The sequence below is a fragment of the Megalops cyprinoides genome, chromosome 3 (assembly GCF_013368585.1).
Source record: "Megalops cyprinoides isolate fMegCyp1 chromosome 3, fMegCyp1.pri, whole genome shotgun sequence".
In the NCBI taxonomy this organism is placed as follows: Eukaryota; Metazoa; Chordata; class Actinopteri; order Elopiformes; family Megalopidae; genus Megalops; species Megalops cyprinoides.
The window spans coordinates 54,421,801-54,437,446 of NC_050585.1; the positions used below are offsets into that span (position 1 = coordinate 54,421,801).

The 15,646-nt window shown below is 48.8% G+C and overlaps 3 protein-coding genes across 3 annotated transcripts; all 3 read left to right on the top strand.

Annotated features, from left to right (window-relative positions):
- Positions 1–83: 83 nt before the first annotated feature.
- LOC118775201 (ankyrin repeat domain-containing protein 46-like) lies at positions 84–3,287 on the top strand. The gene is made up of 4 exons (XM_036524977.1): positions 84–171; positions 681–1,023; positions 1,372–1,530; positions 1,950–3,287. Exons 2-4 carry the CDS (start codon positions 713–715, stop codon positions 2,164–2,166), a joined length of 687 nt encoding a protein of 228 aa, XP_036380870.1. The 5' UTR covers positions 84–171; positions 681–712; the 3' UTR covers positions 2,167–3,287.
- A 508-nt stretch (positions 3,288–3,795) lies between these two features.
- On the top strand, positions 3,796–10,439 carry LOC118775079 (transmembrane protein 185A-like). The gene is made up of 7 exons (XM_036524791.1): positions 3,796–3,898; positions 5,896–6,072; positions 6,639–6,846; positions 7,161–7,244; positions 7,399–7,575; positions 7,960–8,083; positions 8,508–10,439. The coding sequence occupies exons 1-7, from the start codon at positions 3,861–3,863 to the stop codon at positions 8,750–8,752; spliced, it is 1,053 nt and encodes a 350-aa protein (XP_036380684.1). The 5' UTR covers positions 3,796–3,860; the 3' UTR covers positions 8,753–10,439.
- Positions 10,440–10,965: 526 nt separating this feature from the next.
- Positions 10,966–12,396, top strand: zgc:110222 (uncharacterized protein LOC550336 homolog). Its single transcript, XM_036525687.1, has 2 exons — positions 10,966–11,589; positions 11,983–12,396. The coding sequence occupies exons 1-2, from the start codon at positions 11,334–11,336 to the stop codon at positions 12,219–12,221; spliced, it is 495 nt and encodes a 164-aa protein (XP_036381580.1). The 5' UTR covers positions 10,966–11,333; the 3' UTR covers positions 12,222–12,396.
- Positions 12,397–15,646: the final 3,250 nt, after the last annotated feature.

Sequence of the window (15,646 nt, forward strand, 5' to 3'; positions counted from 1 at the left end):
GTTTGGGATCCGCAGAGACCGCCGCTGCCGTCAAACCGTCGCCTTGGCCGGGAAGTGGCACCGCTTCGCGGTTTGAACCCGGCAGCGAAAGCAGCATCATCATCAGCAGCAGCAACAACAACGGTCACTCGCAGATAGGTGTTTTTCGGCTAGTTGGGAGCACGTAAACGGGTGAATACAAGGAAATCATTTGCTTTCTATATTGTTATCATTGTGGTAATATTTTTAAAATGATTTCATTCTAAGTTACTGCATTTCAGCTATCGAGTCTTAATACTGGCTAACGGTAGCTAGCTAACGGCAGGTAACTTTACTCAGCTGAAACAGCATTGTGAGTTGTATTGTTTAGAGGGAAACAAGCTCTGAACTATGCTACATGCGCATTGACTGTCTTTCATTATTTATTGGAAATCGTCTTGATCGTTTACTAATTTGTGTGTTTAAATCAGGTTGAAAACGCAATTTAACTTGCTAGCGTTAGCTAAGTGGCTACAGTGCTTTACAGTTTACAACTGCTTTCGCAAGAAAATATCTGGCTGGTTAGGTTTAGTCAGTGATCTTAAGCGGGGGAAGTGGAATTGTTTTCAGGATATTGTGCACATAGAGAGTTTTGCCGGAAAATGCATTCATCGCATCTTCCCTGCCTCCGTAGTTATGCTGGGCGGTATGTCTGTGCGCAGGTACCCTGGCCGGTGCAGACTCTGTCGCCGACATGTCGTATGTCTTCATGAGCGACTGGACGCAGACGCAGGCGCCCCTGCTGCAGACCTGCATAGACGGAGACGCGGTGTACTGCCGGCGCCTGCTGGAGGCGGGCTGCGACCCCAACATGCGCGACGGCCGGGGGCGCACCGGCATGCACCTCGCTGCAGCCCGCGGCAGCGTGGCAATCTGCCGCCTGCTGCAGAAGTTTGGCGCAGACCTGCTGGCCACGGACCACCAGGGCAACACTGCGCTGCACCTGTGCGGGCATGTGGACACCATCCACTTCCTGGTGTCCAATGGCCTAAAGATCGACATCTGGTCAGTGCAGTGTGATAACATAAACATTAACAGTGGGTTTCTGCCTGGCTTGAATGGTGCGTTGGGTTCATTGTGGATTCAGCAACATTCAGCAACATTTGAAAATAAATGTGTTAGTCTCATTCTTGTTAAACGTATTAGTCTCATGACGGCGTCTTGTACTTCAAAGATTGCTGATACAGAAATTTGTTTTGCATTGACAGTCTGATTAAGTTAGTCTGTTAAATACTGAGTACTGAAAGCTTATCAGTCTGTGGGATAGTTTTTTCACTCCTGGGATTACATGGATGGGTTGTATATTCTGAATGATTGCCGTACAAACACTTATGCTTCATTTGTGTTGTCCAGTAACCACAACGGGACGACCCCCCTGGTTCTAGCGAAGAGGCGTGGCGTGAACAAGGATGTTCTTCGCCTGCTGGAGGGCCTGGAGGAGCAGGAGGTGAAGGGCTTCAACCGAGGAACGCACTCCAAGCTGGAGACACTGCAGATGGCTGAGAGTGAGAGGTGAGCAGGTCACATGACCAGGAGCGGGCCAATCACGGCAGAATGTTCAAAATGATGAGCTGACTGGCCTGCTCTTATCATTGAGTCGCTCATGTGAGGAGAGAGAGCAGTGTGGGAAATGGGGAAGAAAGAGCAATGAGTTGAGACAGTATTCTGTAGTATAGTGAGCAGAAAGAACTGCGTGGAGTACAGTGAGGAGAGAGAGAGCAGCATGGAGTATACTGAGGAGAGCAGTGTGGAGTATAATCAGGAGAGGGACAGTGTGCTGGAGTGTAGTGATGAGATGAGTGTATTCCATATGGGTCTGGTAACAGTGTCTTTGCTCATCACATCTCGACTGTAGCAGTGTGTGTGTGTGTGCGTGCGTGCGCGTGGGCATCACCATGGTTTAATTTTCGTGGCTCACTATCGCCCCCTAGTGCCATGGAGAGCCGCTCGCTGCTGAGCTCCAGCCTGCAGAGCCAGGAGGGGGCGCTGTCCAGCTTCCGCAGCACGTGGCAGGATTTCGTCGAGGATCTCGGCTTCTGGAGGGTTCTGCTGCTGCTGCTGGTCATTGCCCTGCTGTCACTGGGCATAGCCTACTATGTCAGCGGTGTGATGCCTTTCACAGCCAACCAGCTGGAGCTGGTACACTGACACTCTGGCAGCTGCTTGGCTGTTTTCCTTCCTGTTGGGGGGGTTGGGGGGGTGTTTTGATCAATCATGAGTTCCCTACACCCCACTGATGTATAATTAGCTGGACCGGCACACACCGGCTCAGCTACCACCATGGGAAGATGGCATCTTGGGCCCAAAAAGCAGTCTGTTAGAAGCTATCACAAAATTTTCTCATTGTCATTCAAAGATACAGGGCACATGCACATATTCTTTAGGTTTGATATTTTTTGGTCGACTCGGTGTGACTCTTACAGGGTGTGTAAGAGTCTAGTAGATTGCATCGAGTGAATTTTGGGAGGTGGGACGCAAAAAGGTTCTGCTCTCCTGGACTGAATACCCTTTTGAGCAACAGACTGACCTTATTGTATCATAAAAATTCAGTTTTATTCATTTAATGCATTGTAATATTTAGCACATGTCCTGGTGAGGTAATTAAGATGGTTACCTGCAATACCCACTGCTTCACCCTCCAGTCTATCAGAAACATGTTTCATAAGCAGGATGTCAGTAAGCGTGTAACAGGTCATATAGCAGGATGCATATGACACTGGGCTTTCCCCTCAGCCCACTGTGAGTGTGGAACAGAAGTTGTCAGCATATTAATATTTTACTCATTCTATATTAGCAGAATTGGTTAGTGTTGATGTGTGTAGAATGTATACATTCAACCATCCCTAGTTACTTTTTGAAGTTTATTTCCCCTTGACATCCAGAAAAGAAAAGCAAATGTGTTTCTATTTTGTGGTGGCATTAATATATAATTCAATAATACTGCAGTTTAACTGCATACCTTCAGTGTGGAAAACACAGTCAACCCAGACTGTGTGAGATATATGCTGCTTGTTAGCATGTGTGCTGTGGGTGACTTTGCTCAGTCGTTCATGTAATTTTCTCTACCAGTCACCGTGACTTTACTCTTTAAATGTATCTCTGAGACCACTGATGATACTGCTTTGCTCCAGATGTGAAATTCAGTTAAATACAGCTGGAAATCAGTTACTCATTTTAAATGCTCTGCTATTTTCATAATGCAGTAGGATCCTAATTAATCCTAATTAAAATGCTTATTTCTCCGTTCACACCGTTCCATTATATCACTGAAGAGCATGTAGAATGATGTTCCCCTGTTGTTCATATCAGAATTTTTAGTCAGTCATGTATCAGGTATTGTATGCTGTACAGTTTATATATAAATATTTGACTTTATTTTTTTTATCTGGTGTCTGTTTTTGTTTGTGGTCTGCATGTTTTCACTGTTGTTACTTCATTGCAGAGTTCATGCCAGACCTAGATAACTCGTCGCATCATACATTATATATTTCAAGTACAGAATAAACTCAAATTTTGTTTTTGCTACCTGAGCAAGATAAAAAGGAGCCGCGGCTGGTGGCGCAGAATGTGTGTAACTGGTGCCGAACAGAGCGAACAGTGTTCATTGGGGTCACATGTTTTCATATACATATAGACCCCAGGGGTGCTAAATGCTTGCAAAAGGAGAACTCCTCGCTCTCGCAGCCAGCATGTGGACTGTGACAGTGCAGGTGACACTGACCCCTGGTGGAGGGAGTGCGAAGCGCAGGCAGCGCTGGAGTCTGACTGCGAGGCTGGAACAGCAACAGCAAAGAGCCAGTTTGGTGGTTACAGCAAAATGATTTAGAATAAGATTTGCAGCCATGAATATCAGGGGGTTCTTCCAAGATTTCAATCCTAGGTAAGTAAAATACATCTCTGCCTCTGATAAACTATGTCCAGTGGATGACTAATGTCAGATCTTTGGAAGTTTCACAGAGGCCTTGTTGTGTAGCACACGATAGCTGTGCTACCAGTCTTGTGATAAATTCAGAAAGATGTGAGCTTAGCTAGTTTGCCATTATTGCCTTGTGCGTGTAAACGTGATCGGTAAATGAATGCAGTTTTGCGTGCGTTGGGCGAGCTGTTTAACTAAATGTTGTTAACAGTGGCAATGTATTCAGTATTCAAAAAAGTTACTAAGTCAGCCTTAGCCGGCGAGCTACACTGGACTGAAGCTTGTTTGCTAGGTAGCTAGTTAACCGAAAGCTCCAATTTCTAGCCGATTAAATATGTTGGAAATTATTTCAAATTATCTTGGTGCATCAAAATAAAGTAGTGTGCTACCTGACCTGATTTCTGTTGTGAATTTTAATTAGCTAGGTAGCTAACAATTGGTAGCCTGGTGGCTAGCGAATAAGACAACTCCTGGCCATCGAATGCAAACGTTAGGTAGGTATAGCAGCTATTGCTAATGTGGCTAATATCTAATTTATCACATTTTACCGTTTTTAAGGTAGCAAACATTAGCGTTAGCTAACATAGCTGATAAGAGTTGGGCTTTGGCTAGGTACAATGACAGGATACAAACGTTGGGCAAAACCACAACAGCTAACGTTAGCGGCGTTAATCAAAAGTTCCTACCATTACTCATAAAATGTAATTTATATGCCAGATTATGCTTTTATGCCGGTCACACTGTTATCCTGTGCTAGGGAGACTGCTAACCAATTACTGTACTGTTAGTCTGCCTAGTGCTATTGTAACGGGTCGTCTCTTACTGCGTTGTGTATTAGATTTAATATGATGTTACGTGGGTCGGCGAGCGAGCGAGTTTCGAACCGAGGTTCTTACTGCTCGCTGCCAACCCCTTAAAGCCAGCGTCGTTGCCAGTTGAGCTAAAGGCAAATTGCCGTTAGCCTGACGGCGACAACGCTACTTAACCAGGTCTCAGGGGGAGTGACGTAGCCGCTGCAACCACTCGGCTACCTGCTACCCGCTACCTCAGGCTTTACGCAGGACTCACACGAGCTACTTCAGCTCCGCTACACTATGAGGCAGTTCGTGTAACAGATGGATAGGTCAGGAGATAACCAGCTAACCAGGCAGCCACCTGGCGAGCGAGATACCACCCGTTTCTCAGCCGTGCTTCCAGTCATTTGCAAAGGTAACGTTTAGCCAGGCAACCACTAATATTAGGCTAAATAACGTTAGCTACACTAATATTTGGCTAATGCATCGTTAGTCAGGCTGCCACTAATATTTGGCTTAAGTAGATTCTGATTCGGGTTTAAAATCACTTGATAGGTAAGGTGATGGGTAAAATCTGTGAACCTAACGTGCCAGTAGAAGATATACCCATAAGTTTTTTCCAACATGTGTTTAGCTGGCCCCTTGTCAATGCCTGAGTTTACATCCCACAATAAGTACTTGAATGTCCATTTATGTTTGATTAAACAGCACCCTCAAATTAATTGCGGGAAAATATGTCCAGAGCTACGTGTCATAGACCGAATTATTTGAAATAACATAGGTCGATCACTTAGGATTGAAAAACTTAACTGGGAAAAGATGTTGAATACTCGTCATTGAATACTAACGTTACCGTCTTCTAATCTGTCTAATAAATTAAAAGCAGGAAACAGAATGCCTACAGGGTAGATGTGGGCACTAGAGAATATTCTGTCATAAAGAGGAAGCCATCTGCTTTACCTACATATCTTAAAGACTGATTATCTAACTTGTCAACTGCTGTGCTTATACCACTATTGTACATTTTAAAGGGACAGTCACTAGCCTAGTGTGTTTTAATCACAGTGGTGATAGTGGCAATAACCTGGCCGTATACAATGCACCAGTGAAATGCATTCATTTTAGCAAGCGCATTGAGTGAGTTGACACGATCTTCCTCCCTGGCAGTAAGTTTCTGATCTACACCTGCCTGCTGCTGTTCTCTGTGCTGCTGTCTCTGCGGCTGGATGGCATCATTCAGTGGAGTTACTGGGCCGTCTTCACCCCCATCTGGCTCTGGAAGTTCATGGTCGTCATCGGAGCCTCTGTGGGCACGGGAGTCTGGGCCCATAACCCTCAGTACAGGTCAGCTCTACCTCAGCATGTAGGGGTGTCTCTGTATAACCCTCAGTACAGGTCAGTTCCAGCTTACAATGTACAAGTGTCTTTGATACACAACCCCTCAATACAGGTCAGTTGCACCCTAACATGTAGGAGTGTCTTTGATGCACAACCTGTTAGTAGAGGCCAGCTCGGCATGTAGTCTTCTGATCCTGAGAGGGAGGGTGGGGGGTGTGGCGTTTGAAGGGTGGAGAGTGTGAGGTTTGCAGGGTGGAGAGTGTGAGGTTTGCACGGTGGGGGTGGAGAGTGTGGTGTTTGTAGGGTGGAGAGTGTGAGGTTTGCAGGGTGGAGGGTGTGAGGTTTGCAGGGTGGAGGGTGTGAGGTTTGCAGGGTGGAGGGTGTGAGGTTTGCAGGGTGGAGAGTGTGAGGTTTGCAGGGTGGAGAGTGTGAGGTTTGCAGGGTGGAGGGTGTGAGGTTTGCAGGGTGGAGGGTGTGAGGTTTGCAGGGTGGGGGTGGAGAGTGTGAGGTTTGCAGGGTGGAGAGTGTGAGGTTTGCGGGATGGTGTGATGTGTAGTTTCGGGTCTCTGCAGAGCGGAGGGGGAGACGTGCGTGGAGTTTAAGGCCATGCTGATCGCTGTGGGGATCCACCTGCTGCTGCTGATGTTCGAGGTGCTGGTGTGCGACCGCATCGAGAGGGGCTCACACTTCTGGCTGCTCGTCTTCATGCCGCTCTTCTTCGTCTCGCCCGTCTCCGTGGCCGCCTGCGTCTGGGGCTTCCGGCACGACCGCTCCCTGGAGGTCAGCCGCAAGCGTGCACCTTCCTGGCTCCTCCCCCTCACAGCCCCGCCTCTCATAGCCCCTCCCCTGACTCCTCCCCTCACAGCCCCAACTCCACCCCATCAGAGCCCCTCCCCTCACAGCCCTGTCCCTCGCAGCCCCTCCCCTGACTCCTCCCCTCACAGCCCCTTCCCTCGCAGTCCCGTCCCTCACAGCCTCTGCCCTGACCCCTCCCCCTCGCAGCCCCTCCCCCTCACAGCCCCTCCCCCTGCACACACGTTTCTGACAGCTCACCGTTTACAGTGTTAGTTTAGTTTGTTGTTGTTGCTGTGCAGCTGGAGATCCTGTGCTCCGTCAACATCCTGCAGTTCATCTTCATCGCCCTCAGGCTGGATAAGATCATCAGCTGGCCCTGGCTGGTAAGAGCGCCCCCTGGCTCCTCATTTCAGAAGCAGCAATCAGAGGTAACCCTGGCAGCCCCTGGCATGCTGGGGTCAGTGTAACACACTGGCGTGTTCCCTCCACGTCAGTAAGTTCCCGGCTGTGACCTCGTGTCTGGCTGCTTCCTGTCAGGTGGTGTGTGTCCCGCTCTGGATCCTCATGTGCTTCCTGTGTCTGGTGGTGCTCTACTACATCGTCTGGTCCGTGCTCTTCCTGCGCTCCATGGACGTCATCGCTGAGCAACGCCGCACGCACATCACCATGGCGATCAGCTGGATGACCATCGTGGTGCCCCTGCTCACCTTTGAGGTGCGTGGGAAGGGAAGGTGAGGTGAGGTGGGAAGAGTTAGGAAGGTGCTGACAAATCGGAGAGAAGGGGGAGGGTCCGAGAGCGAAAATGGCAAATGAGAAGATTCCCTGCAGTGTTTGAGCTGCTGCCGTGAGGCCGTTTGGGTGCTGTGAGCGGCCGCTGCTGCCGTGAGGCCGTTTGGGTGCTGTGAGCGGCCGCTGCTGCCGTGAGGCCGTTTGGGTGCTGTGAGCGGCCGCTGCTGCCGTGAGGCCGTTTGGGTGCTGTGAGCGGCCGCTGCTGCCGTGAGGCCGTTTGGGTGCTGTGAGCCGCCTCCAGCTTTCCTTTACTCTGTCGTTTGTGGTTTTTTGTGGTCTTGATTCCCTCACATCCTTGTTCACCTCCAGATCCTGCTGGTGCACAAGCTGGACGGACACAATGACTTCAGCTACGTGCCTGTGTTCGTGCCGCTGTGGGTGTCTCTGCTCACGCTGATGGGGACCACCTTCGGCCAGAAAGGATGCAACCACTGTGAGTCCCCACGCCCCTGCACCACACACAGCCTGTTTGAACTGCACGGAATATCCCTGTGAAGCCTTGTCAGCACGTCTCTGAAAGTGATAGCACTTTATCCTAGTCCTGTGCTGTGTATGACAGTGTTGATGAAGTGTTGTCTGTTTTGGAAGCTGTGTGCTGTTTTGCTGTGAGTACACTCAGGTAGCTCTTTCCTGAGTGGGGAAACCTGTCCACTAGTCAACCAGCAAGCAATGAAAGATTGCCAGGCATTGCCAGTGTGTATGCTGCAGTTGCTACGTTTACCTCGGCCTATGAGAAGAACCGCTTTATGTTACTGCAGTAGCTAATAGAGCTCAAAGCCACAGTCGTGCGTTAGATTTGAGTTGATTCCCTCCTTCAGTCCAGCGGAGCTCCTCCCTCTTATGTCCTTCCTCCCCAGGGTGGTTCGGCATCCGCAAGGACTTCTGCCAGTTCCTGCTGGAGCTCCTCCCCTTCCTGAGGGAGTACGGCAACATCTCCTACGATCTGCATCATGAGGACCCCGAGGTGTCCGACGAGATGCCTGCGCCGGAGCCGCCCAAGATCGCCCCTATGTTCCACAAGAAGACGGGCGTGGTGATCACACAGAGCCCGGGGAAGTACTTTGTTCCGCCTCCCAAACTGTGCATCGACATGCCGGACTAGAGGCCCACAGCGTCCCCAAACTGCACTCTGAATGAGGGGTGGCCCTGCTAACCCCTCCTCTCTGATCTCCATATCCATACGCAGAGCTGTCCTTTATAACCCCACCCCTCTGATCTGCATATTAAAGCAGATGGCTGCTGTACCCACTGATCCCGCCCATCGGATCTGCACACTCATGCAGTGAAGGTGGTGTCCGTTGCGTTTGTTGGTGCTGGTTCTGAAATGACTTTTACTACAAGGCATAACAGTAAGAACCTCAGCAAGAACCGCACATGGAGAATGGGAACCACCCCATTCTCATGAGGAGAGTGTTTGCCTGTGGGTGGAAGGCGTTTTCTCATTGTCGCACAGGGGCTGGGGTGAAAGGATGCAGTGCACAGTTTCTGTGAACATGGAGGGTGTGCTGGGCTGGCAGGCCTCATGCAACACCAGGTGTGTGTGTGTGTGCATGTGTGTGTGCAAGGCCAGGTGTGTGTGTACGTGAGAAGCCTGGTGCTGATTGCAGTTATTTGACACAGTGAAAGGAGGTTTTCTGGCCTTGGAACCAAGAGAGGCGTTACTTAGCAATAACCTGACTGAATAGATTCATTCCAAAGCTCTTATAGCAAGTTTTAGTTCAAGGGTTTTTACTCTGTTCTAATGTCAAAGAGCTGGCCTTTACCTGCAGAGTGAAGATAAAAACATACGTAATATCCCAAAAGATACTCATTCTTTACTCAAAGCTGAACTGAAAGTCAGACAATCTTGAGCCGTGTGAATTAACATAACAAAAACTGCCTTTGATTTCTGCATTAAGTCAGCCAGCATCATCTGTGGTGGGGAAGGGCTTACCAGTCAGTATGAAGCAGACACTGAAGTACTGATGTATCCTGAAGCGTGTAACATTCATGTTTGGCATATTTTTAACCTCACCTGTCATCTTGATTGCAGACCTATCCCCAATCCACCAGTGTGCTTGAGTTGGAGTTTCAGTTTCATGTATAATCTTTGAACAGATTGTGTTTGATCACTTTTTGAGTTTGCGTATGATCCTGGCTCATTAACGTTGGGCCGGTGAGCCGGGCTGTCTGCAGCAGCTGGGAGCTCTGTGTGGAACAGGAGCGTGGTGTCTCCGGCAGCAGCTGGGAGCTCTGTGTGGAACAGGAGCGTGGTGTCTCCGGCAGCAGCTGGGAGCTCTGTGTGGAACAGGAGCATGGTGTCTCCGGCAGCAGCTGGGAGCTCTGTGTGGAACAGGAGCGTGGTGTCTCCGGCTCTCCTCCCGTGCCAAATGTGTCCTGCTTTAACCTCAGTCCCATTTCCAGCCTGAAGTGCGTCGGACGCCCCTGTGCTTCTCCAGGCTCCTGTGGAACCTCAGTGTGTCCGGCGCCGACGTGCTGGGGGGCTGGACGGGGAGTGGGCGGAGCTCATCACATGCTGGCATTTCACACACAAACATTCTATTAATGGAGGAACTTCCATGTCATTGGCTAAGAACTGATTTTGTTTTTTGCTGACATGCTGGGAGCTCTTCTGACCCCCTGTGAGGAAGGCCATGGAGAGTGTGCAGATGTTCGCAGGGTCACCCCGCCTCTCTCAGCAGGCCTGAGGGACGAGGGCGTGATGCTTTCCCTTCGGTCGGACCAACCGTTGCGTTCCACATCCACCAGAGTTTGTTTTTGTATTGTTTACTATGTACAGTCTCACTAGAACCATGTACCGTATGTGTGTTACCTTCAGTAAAATATAAATGCTTATTGTAAATATGTTTTATTAACATGATTCTGTTTCTGAAATCATTATAACAATAAAATATATTATTAAAACTAACATCCCGTCCCTGAGAATATTCACTCTCCATCTGCTGCTGCTGTATCTGCATTCCCACCTGAGATGCCCGCTGTGTAGCTGTGACGTTTTGCAGATATCCAAATGTCTGAATGTGAAGGATGTAAGTTGCCCAGTTAAACTCATGTAGTTATCATTATTCAGGGAGCCTCCTACTGGCCACAATATTTAATTTAATACTTTTTTTTTTTTTCTTCTTGAAGTTGTCAGGTGTCACTGTACAGACCGAGAATGTATTGCATCGCGTCATTACGATGGCAGTAACTCGCGCAGTGTGTATCCTCCACCGCAGGGAGGCGCTGTGTCCAAATTCAGAGTTGTATTCGGTAACAACCCTCTTTCCCATCGCTATGGCCTTGCCTTTAGGAAGAGTTTTTGTGAAGTCTGTGGTGGGGGGTTAACTAGCGATTTTTCATTGTGTCGTGGAAAGTACAGCGCATCTGGAGGGCAAAACGCCGAGTGCAGCACTGAGTGGTCCTGGTCATGCCAGGAAGCCACTTTTAGTTAACGTTATCTGTCATGACTGTTAGTCTGGCAAACTAACAAGCTAGGTAAGAGTAGTTCAGAGATTTCAGGCAAACGTTATATCTGACTAAGCTTGCTAATTTTGCAGCTAACGTTAGCTAACTACCTAGCCAGTTAACACGCGGATCCGTCTCTCACGCTTTTCTTGGTTAAACTGGCGGAGCAGCACCTCTGTATTACGATGAATTCATGCAATCGGTACCGACGTCAGGTTTAGCAGAGCCAGCTCGCCATGAGTTTGCGGGTAAGCTGCCTCTCGTTCAGGCAGCCGTACGCTGGCTTAGTGCTGAACGGCGTGAAAACTGTCGAGACGCGCTGGCGGCCCCTGCTGGCCGAGTTTGAGAACTGCACCCTGGCCGTTCACATCGCCTGGAAGGACTGGGAGAGCGACGACTGGGGGGACGTGCTGACGTCACTAGGGATGAACCAGGTCCAAATACAGGAGCTTCTAGAATCCGGCGAAAGGTTCGGCCGAGGAGTAGTGGCAGGTAACGCCTCAAACAAGTTATGTAGATTTTTTTATGTTTTAGATATTTATGTTGTAGCCTGTACTGGTCCTCCAACGGGCAGAATGAACTTCCCGCTGGGATCAGGACAGCAGAATCACTGGCCAGTTTCCAACGCAGACTGAAGACCCACCTCCTCAGACTGCATCTCAGTTCCACCTCAGTCCCCACCCCCTAATGCGTTGTAGCTCCACCCATTTCGGGGTTCGTGGTGGAGCCTCACTCCACTCAATGTGTGAACTCTACAGGGTATCAGAGGGTAACTACTGCAATTCTGTCCAGTCTGGGGCCAAAAAACATGTTTTAAAAGTTAGTAAGTACCCTGAGCCCTGTCTGTGTGGAGTCAGCCTTGGCGTGTGTCCCCGTCTCGTGCAGGCCTGGTGGAGGTGGGCGAGACCTGGTGCTGTCCTGACTGCCTGCCCCGGGAGGAGATGCGGGAGCTGGAGCGGGCGGCTGTCCTCACCGGGCTGGAGGGGAAGCACCTGACCCGCCTGTCGCGCCCACGCTGGCTCAGGGAGCCTCTCTACGCCCGGGGTCACAAGGACGTCTGGGTCGTGGACATCCCCGAGGAACTGCTGCCCTCCCCTCCCTCTGCGCCCCACCCAGCTAGCTAGAGGCACCTGTAATTTCATCTCTCTCCACACGGGGTGCTGTCTCTAAATCGTCTGCCTATTGATTTCTGCAGCACCACAGGGGGACACTCCTGGGGCAATGTACACCCAGACAGTAAGGAGGGTGGAGCCAGACTCTTGATTGACAGCGTGACAGCGTGCAGTGTGACAGCGTGCAGTGTGAGTGAGTGCAGTGTGACAGTGTGCAGTGTGACAGTGTGCAGTGTGAGTGAGTGCAGTGTGACAGCGTGCAGTGTGAGTGAGTGCAGTGTGACAGCGTGCAGTGTGAGTGAGTGCAGTGTGAGTGAGTGCAGTGTGAGTGAGTGCAGTGTGACAATGTGCAGTGTGTGTGAGTGCAGTGTGACAGCGTGCAGTGTGACAGCGTGCAGTGTGAGTGAGTGCAGTGTGACAATGTGCAGTGTGAGTGAGTGCAGTGTGACAATGTGCAGTGTGTGTGAGTGCAGTGTGAGTGAGTGCAGTGTGTGTGAGTGCAGTGTGACAGCGTGCAGTGTGAGTGAGTGCAGTATGACAATGTGCAGTGTGTGTGAGTGCAGTGTGACAGCGTGCAGTGTGAGTGAGTGCAGTGTGAGTGAGTACAGTGTGACAGTGTGCAGTGTGTGTGAGTGCAGTGTGAGTGAGTGCAGTGTGAGTGAGTGCAGTGTGACAGTGTGCAGTGTGTGTGAGTGCAGTGTGAGTGAGTGCAGTGTGTGTGAGTGCAGTGTGACAATGTGCAGTGTGAGTGAGTGCAGTGTGACAATGTGCAGTGTGAGTGAGTACAGTGTGCAGTGTGAGTGAGTACAGTGTGACAGCGTGCAGTGTGAGTGAGTGCAGTGTGACAATGTGCAGTGTGAGTGAGTACAGTGTGCAGTGTGAGTGAGTGCAGTGTGACAGCGTGCAGTGTGACAGTGTACTAGGGCGCTGAGGCTGAACCCGTGCAGGATGCAGATACTACTGATTGTTTTTGTTTTTATATTTCTATGATTAATAAAGACATAATAATGCCGTATGCCTTGTAAAAAGGGCATTCATGTTGATTTGAACTGGTCCTCTATCAGTCACCTTCACTTGGATTTTGTTCTGAAGGTGGAGTTAAGTTTTCCTCAGTGCCCTTAATCCTTTGTATCATGTGGTGTGGCATTAACATGGCGTATCCCGAGGGTAAAACTCCACATGGTGTTCGTGGTCAAAACTGCATCTATGCACAATGCAGAATTTTAATAAAGTGTTTTTTTAATAAACTCTGTCTTTCTCCTTAATTAACGCTGTGAGTCAGCATCCAGCAGGGACAGGTCACCTGAAATCACACACCTGTTAGCCTTAAATTATACCTCAGGAACAGAGGCAGAACTACCACCTACTCCACCCAGCTGCTTGTCCAGCCCACCTTGATGTCCCTCCTTGCAGGTCTCCCAGCCTGCACCATTCAGCAACTGCAGCTCATCCAAAACGCAGCTGCTAGGCTGATCTACAACCTCCCAAAGTTCTCCCATGCCACCCCTTTACTGAGATCCCTCCACCGGCTCACGGTCGCAGCCAGGATCCGCTTCAAAGCCTTGTCTCTCACCTTTTCTGCTGCAAGAAAGACTGCCCTGACCTACCTCCAGGACCTCATCCTATCCTACGCACCCGCTCGACAACTTCGCTCTGCTACATCCGGACGTCTCCCTCCTCCCACAAACAAAACGAAAGGCCCACGCTCCTCTCAATGTTGTTTTTCCATCATCGTCCCCCAGTGGTGGAATGAACTCCCCACCCCGCTGAGAACAACTCCTTCTCTCCAACCCTTCAGATGTGGGCTGAAGACACACCTCTTCAGACTCTACCTGGACTGACACCCTTGCCATTTGACCTTGTAAATCTAAGATTCTTGGCTGTACTTGTAGCATTATCTCTGACATCGTATTTGTAGCATGTTTTTAGCCTAGGTTAGTATAGCAGCACTTTATTGTCCCAATGACTATTTTGTATATGTAACCTTATGTAACCTTAGATCAGATTAGCTCTGTCTCGCTACACTGACCTTGTGCTCAGCTTCAGCACTATCTGCATTGTATGACCTGTACACATCTTTCCCTTGTGCCCGTTTGCCCACTATATGCACTTTTGTACGTCGCTTTGGATAAAAGCGACTGCTAAAAGAATACATGTACATGTAACTTTGTTTCTGTAACTGCAGTTGCAGCAGTCAAACTGGTGAGGAGGCTGGCCACGACTAGTCCATTCCCCACTGGCAGTAACAACACTGCTACCTTTTCCTGAAAAACTTTAAAACTTTAACTGTTGACTACAGTTACTGTATTTATTTGTCCCAGCGGTATACATGAAATATAAGAATAAGAAAACTTGTCCTGATAAATCAATGTAATAAAGTTCAGAAAAGCTGATTTATACAGTGCCATGAAAAAGTATTTGCCCCTTTCCTGATTTCTTTTATTTTTGCATCATTGTCACACTTAATTGTGTCAGATCTTCAAACAAAATTTAATGTAAGACAAAGTACAAAATACAGTTTTTAAATGATTCATTTTATTTATTGAAGGAAAAAGGTTATCCAACACTATCACCCATGTGAAAAGTAATTGCCCCCCCTCCCCAAACTTAATAACTGGTTGTGCCACCTTTAGCAGCAACAACTAAAACCAGTCACTTCCGATAACTGGAGATCAATCTTTCACATCGCTGTGGAGGAATTTCGGCCCACTCTTCTTTGCAGAATTGCTTTGATTCAGCCACATTGGAGGGTTTTTGAGCATGAATTGTCCATTTGAGGTCCTGCCACAGCATTTCAATGGGATTCAAGTCAGGACTTTGACTAGACCACTCCAAAACCTTAATTTTGTTTCTTTTAAGCCGTTCAGAGGTGGACTTGCTCCTGTGCTTCGGATCGTTGTCCTGCTGCATAACCCAGTTGCGCTTCAGCTTCTGATCACGGACTGATGACCAGACATTTTCCTTCAGGATTTTCCGGTAGAGAGCAGAATTCATGTTTCTGTCAATTATGGCAAGTCGCCCAGGCCCTGAAGCAGCAAAGCCTTACACTAAATTTTGTTTGAAGATCTGACACAATTAAGTGTGACAATGATGCAAAAATAAAAGAAATCAGGAAAGGGGCAAACACTTTTTCACGGCACTGTACTTCATAGTCTGTCACTGGACTGACTGGCTAATTCCAGCTGCCCACGGTAAATCGGTGCAGTTACCTGTAACTATGCACACACCACACCTGTGTGACACAAACCTGTGAAGGAGAATTAATGGCGCAGATAGCTATGTACATAATTACTGATAATTACTTCGCATTAGAAATTACACTGGCACACAGTACAGTACTTCAGATTTGTTAATACAAATTGTAAGAATTTAGTTTCACCTTACTTTAACCCAGATGTATGCCATTAAGAGTTTTAAAGTACATAAATATTTGTGGA

Bases quoted from the DNA above. Each gene is read 5' to 3' on its own strand.
- zgc:110222 (XM_036525687.1), top strand. From the start codon at position 11,334: ATGAGTTTGCGGGTAAGCTGCCTCTCGTTCAGGCAGCCGTACGCTGGC. The intron at 11,590-11,982 runs GTAACGCCTCAA...CGTCTCGTGCAG, and splicing joins CGGCCGAGGAGTAGTGGCAG to GCCTGGTGGAGGTGGGCGAG.
- LOC118775201 (XM_036524977.1), top strand. From the start codon at position 713: ATGTCGTATGTCTTCATGAGCGACTGGACGCAGACGCAGGCGCCCCTG. The intron at 1,024-1,371 runs GTCAGTGCAGTG...TGTGTTGTCCAG, and splicing joins GGCCTAAAGATCGACATCTG to TAACCACAACGGGACGACCC. The intron at 1,531-1,949 runs GTGAGCAGGTCA...ATCGCCCCCTAG, and splicing joins CAGATGGCTGAGAGTGAGAG to TGCCATGGAGAGCCGCTCGC.
- LOC118775079 (XM_036524791.1), top strand. From the start codon at position 3,861: ATGAATATCAGGGGGTTCTTCCAAGATTTCAATCCTAG. The intron at 7,576-7,959 runs GTGCGTGGGAAG...GTTCACCTCCAG, and splicing joins TGCCCCTGCTCACCTTTGAG to ATCCTGCTGGTGCACAAGCT. The intron at 8,084-8,507 runs GTGAGTCCCCAC...CTTCCTCCCCAG, and splicing joins CCAGAAAGGATGCAACCACT to GGTGGTTCGGCATCCGCAAG.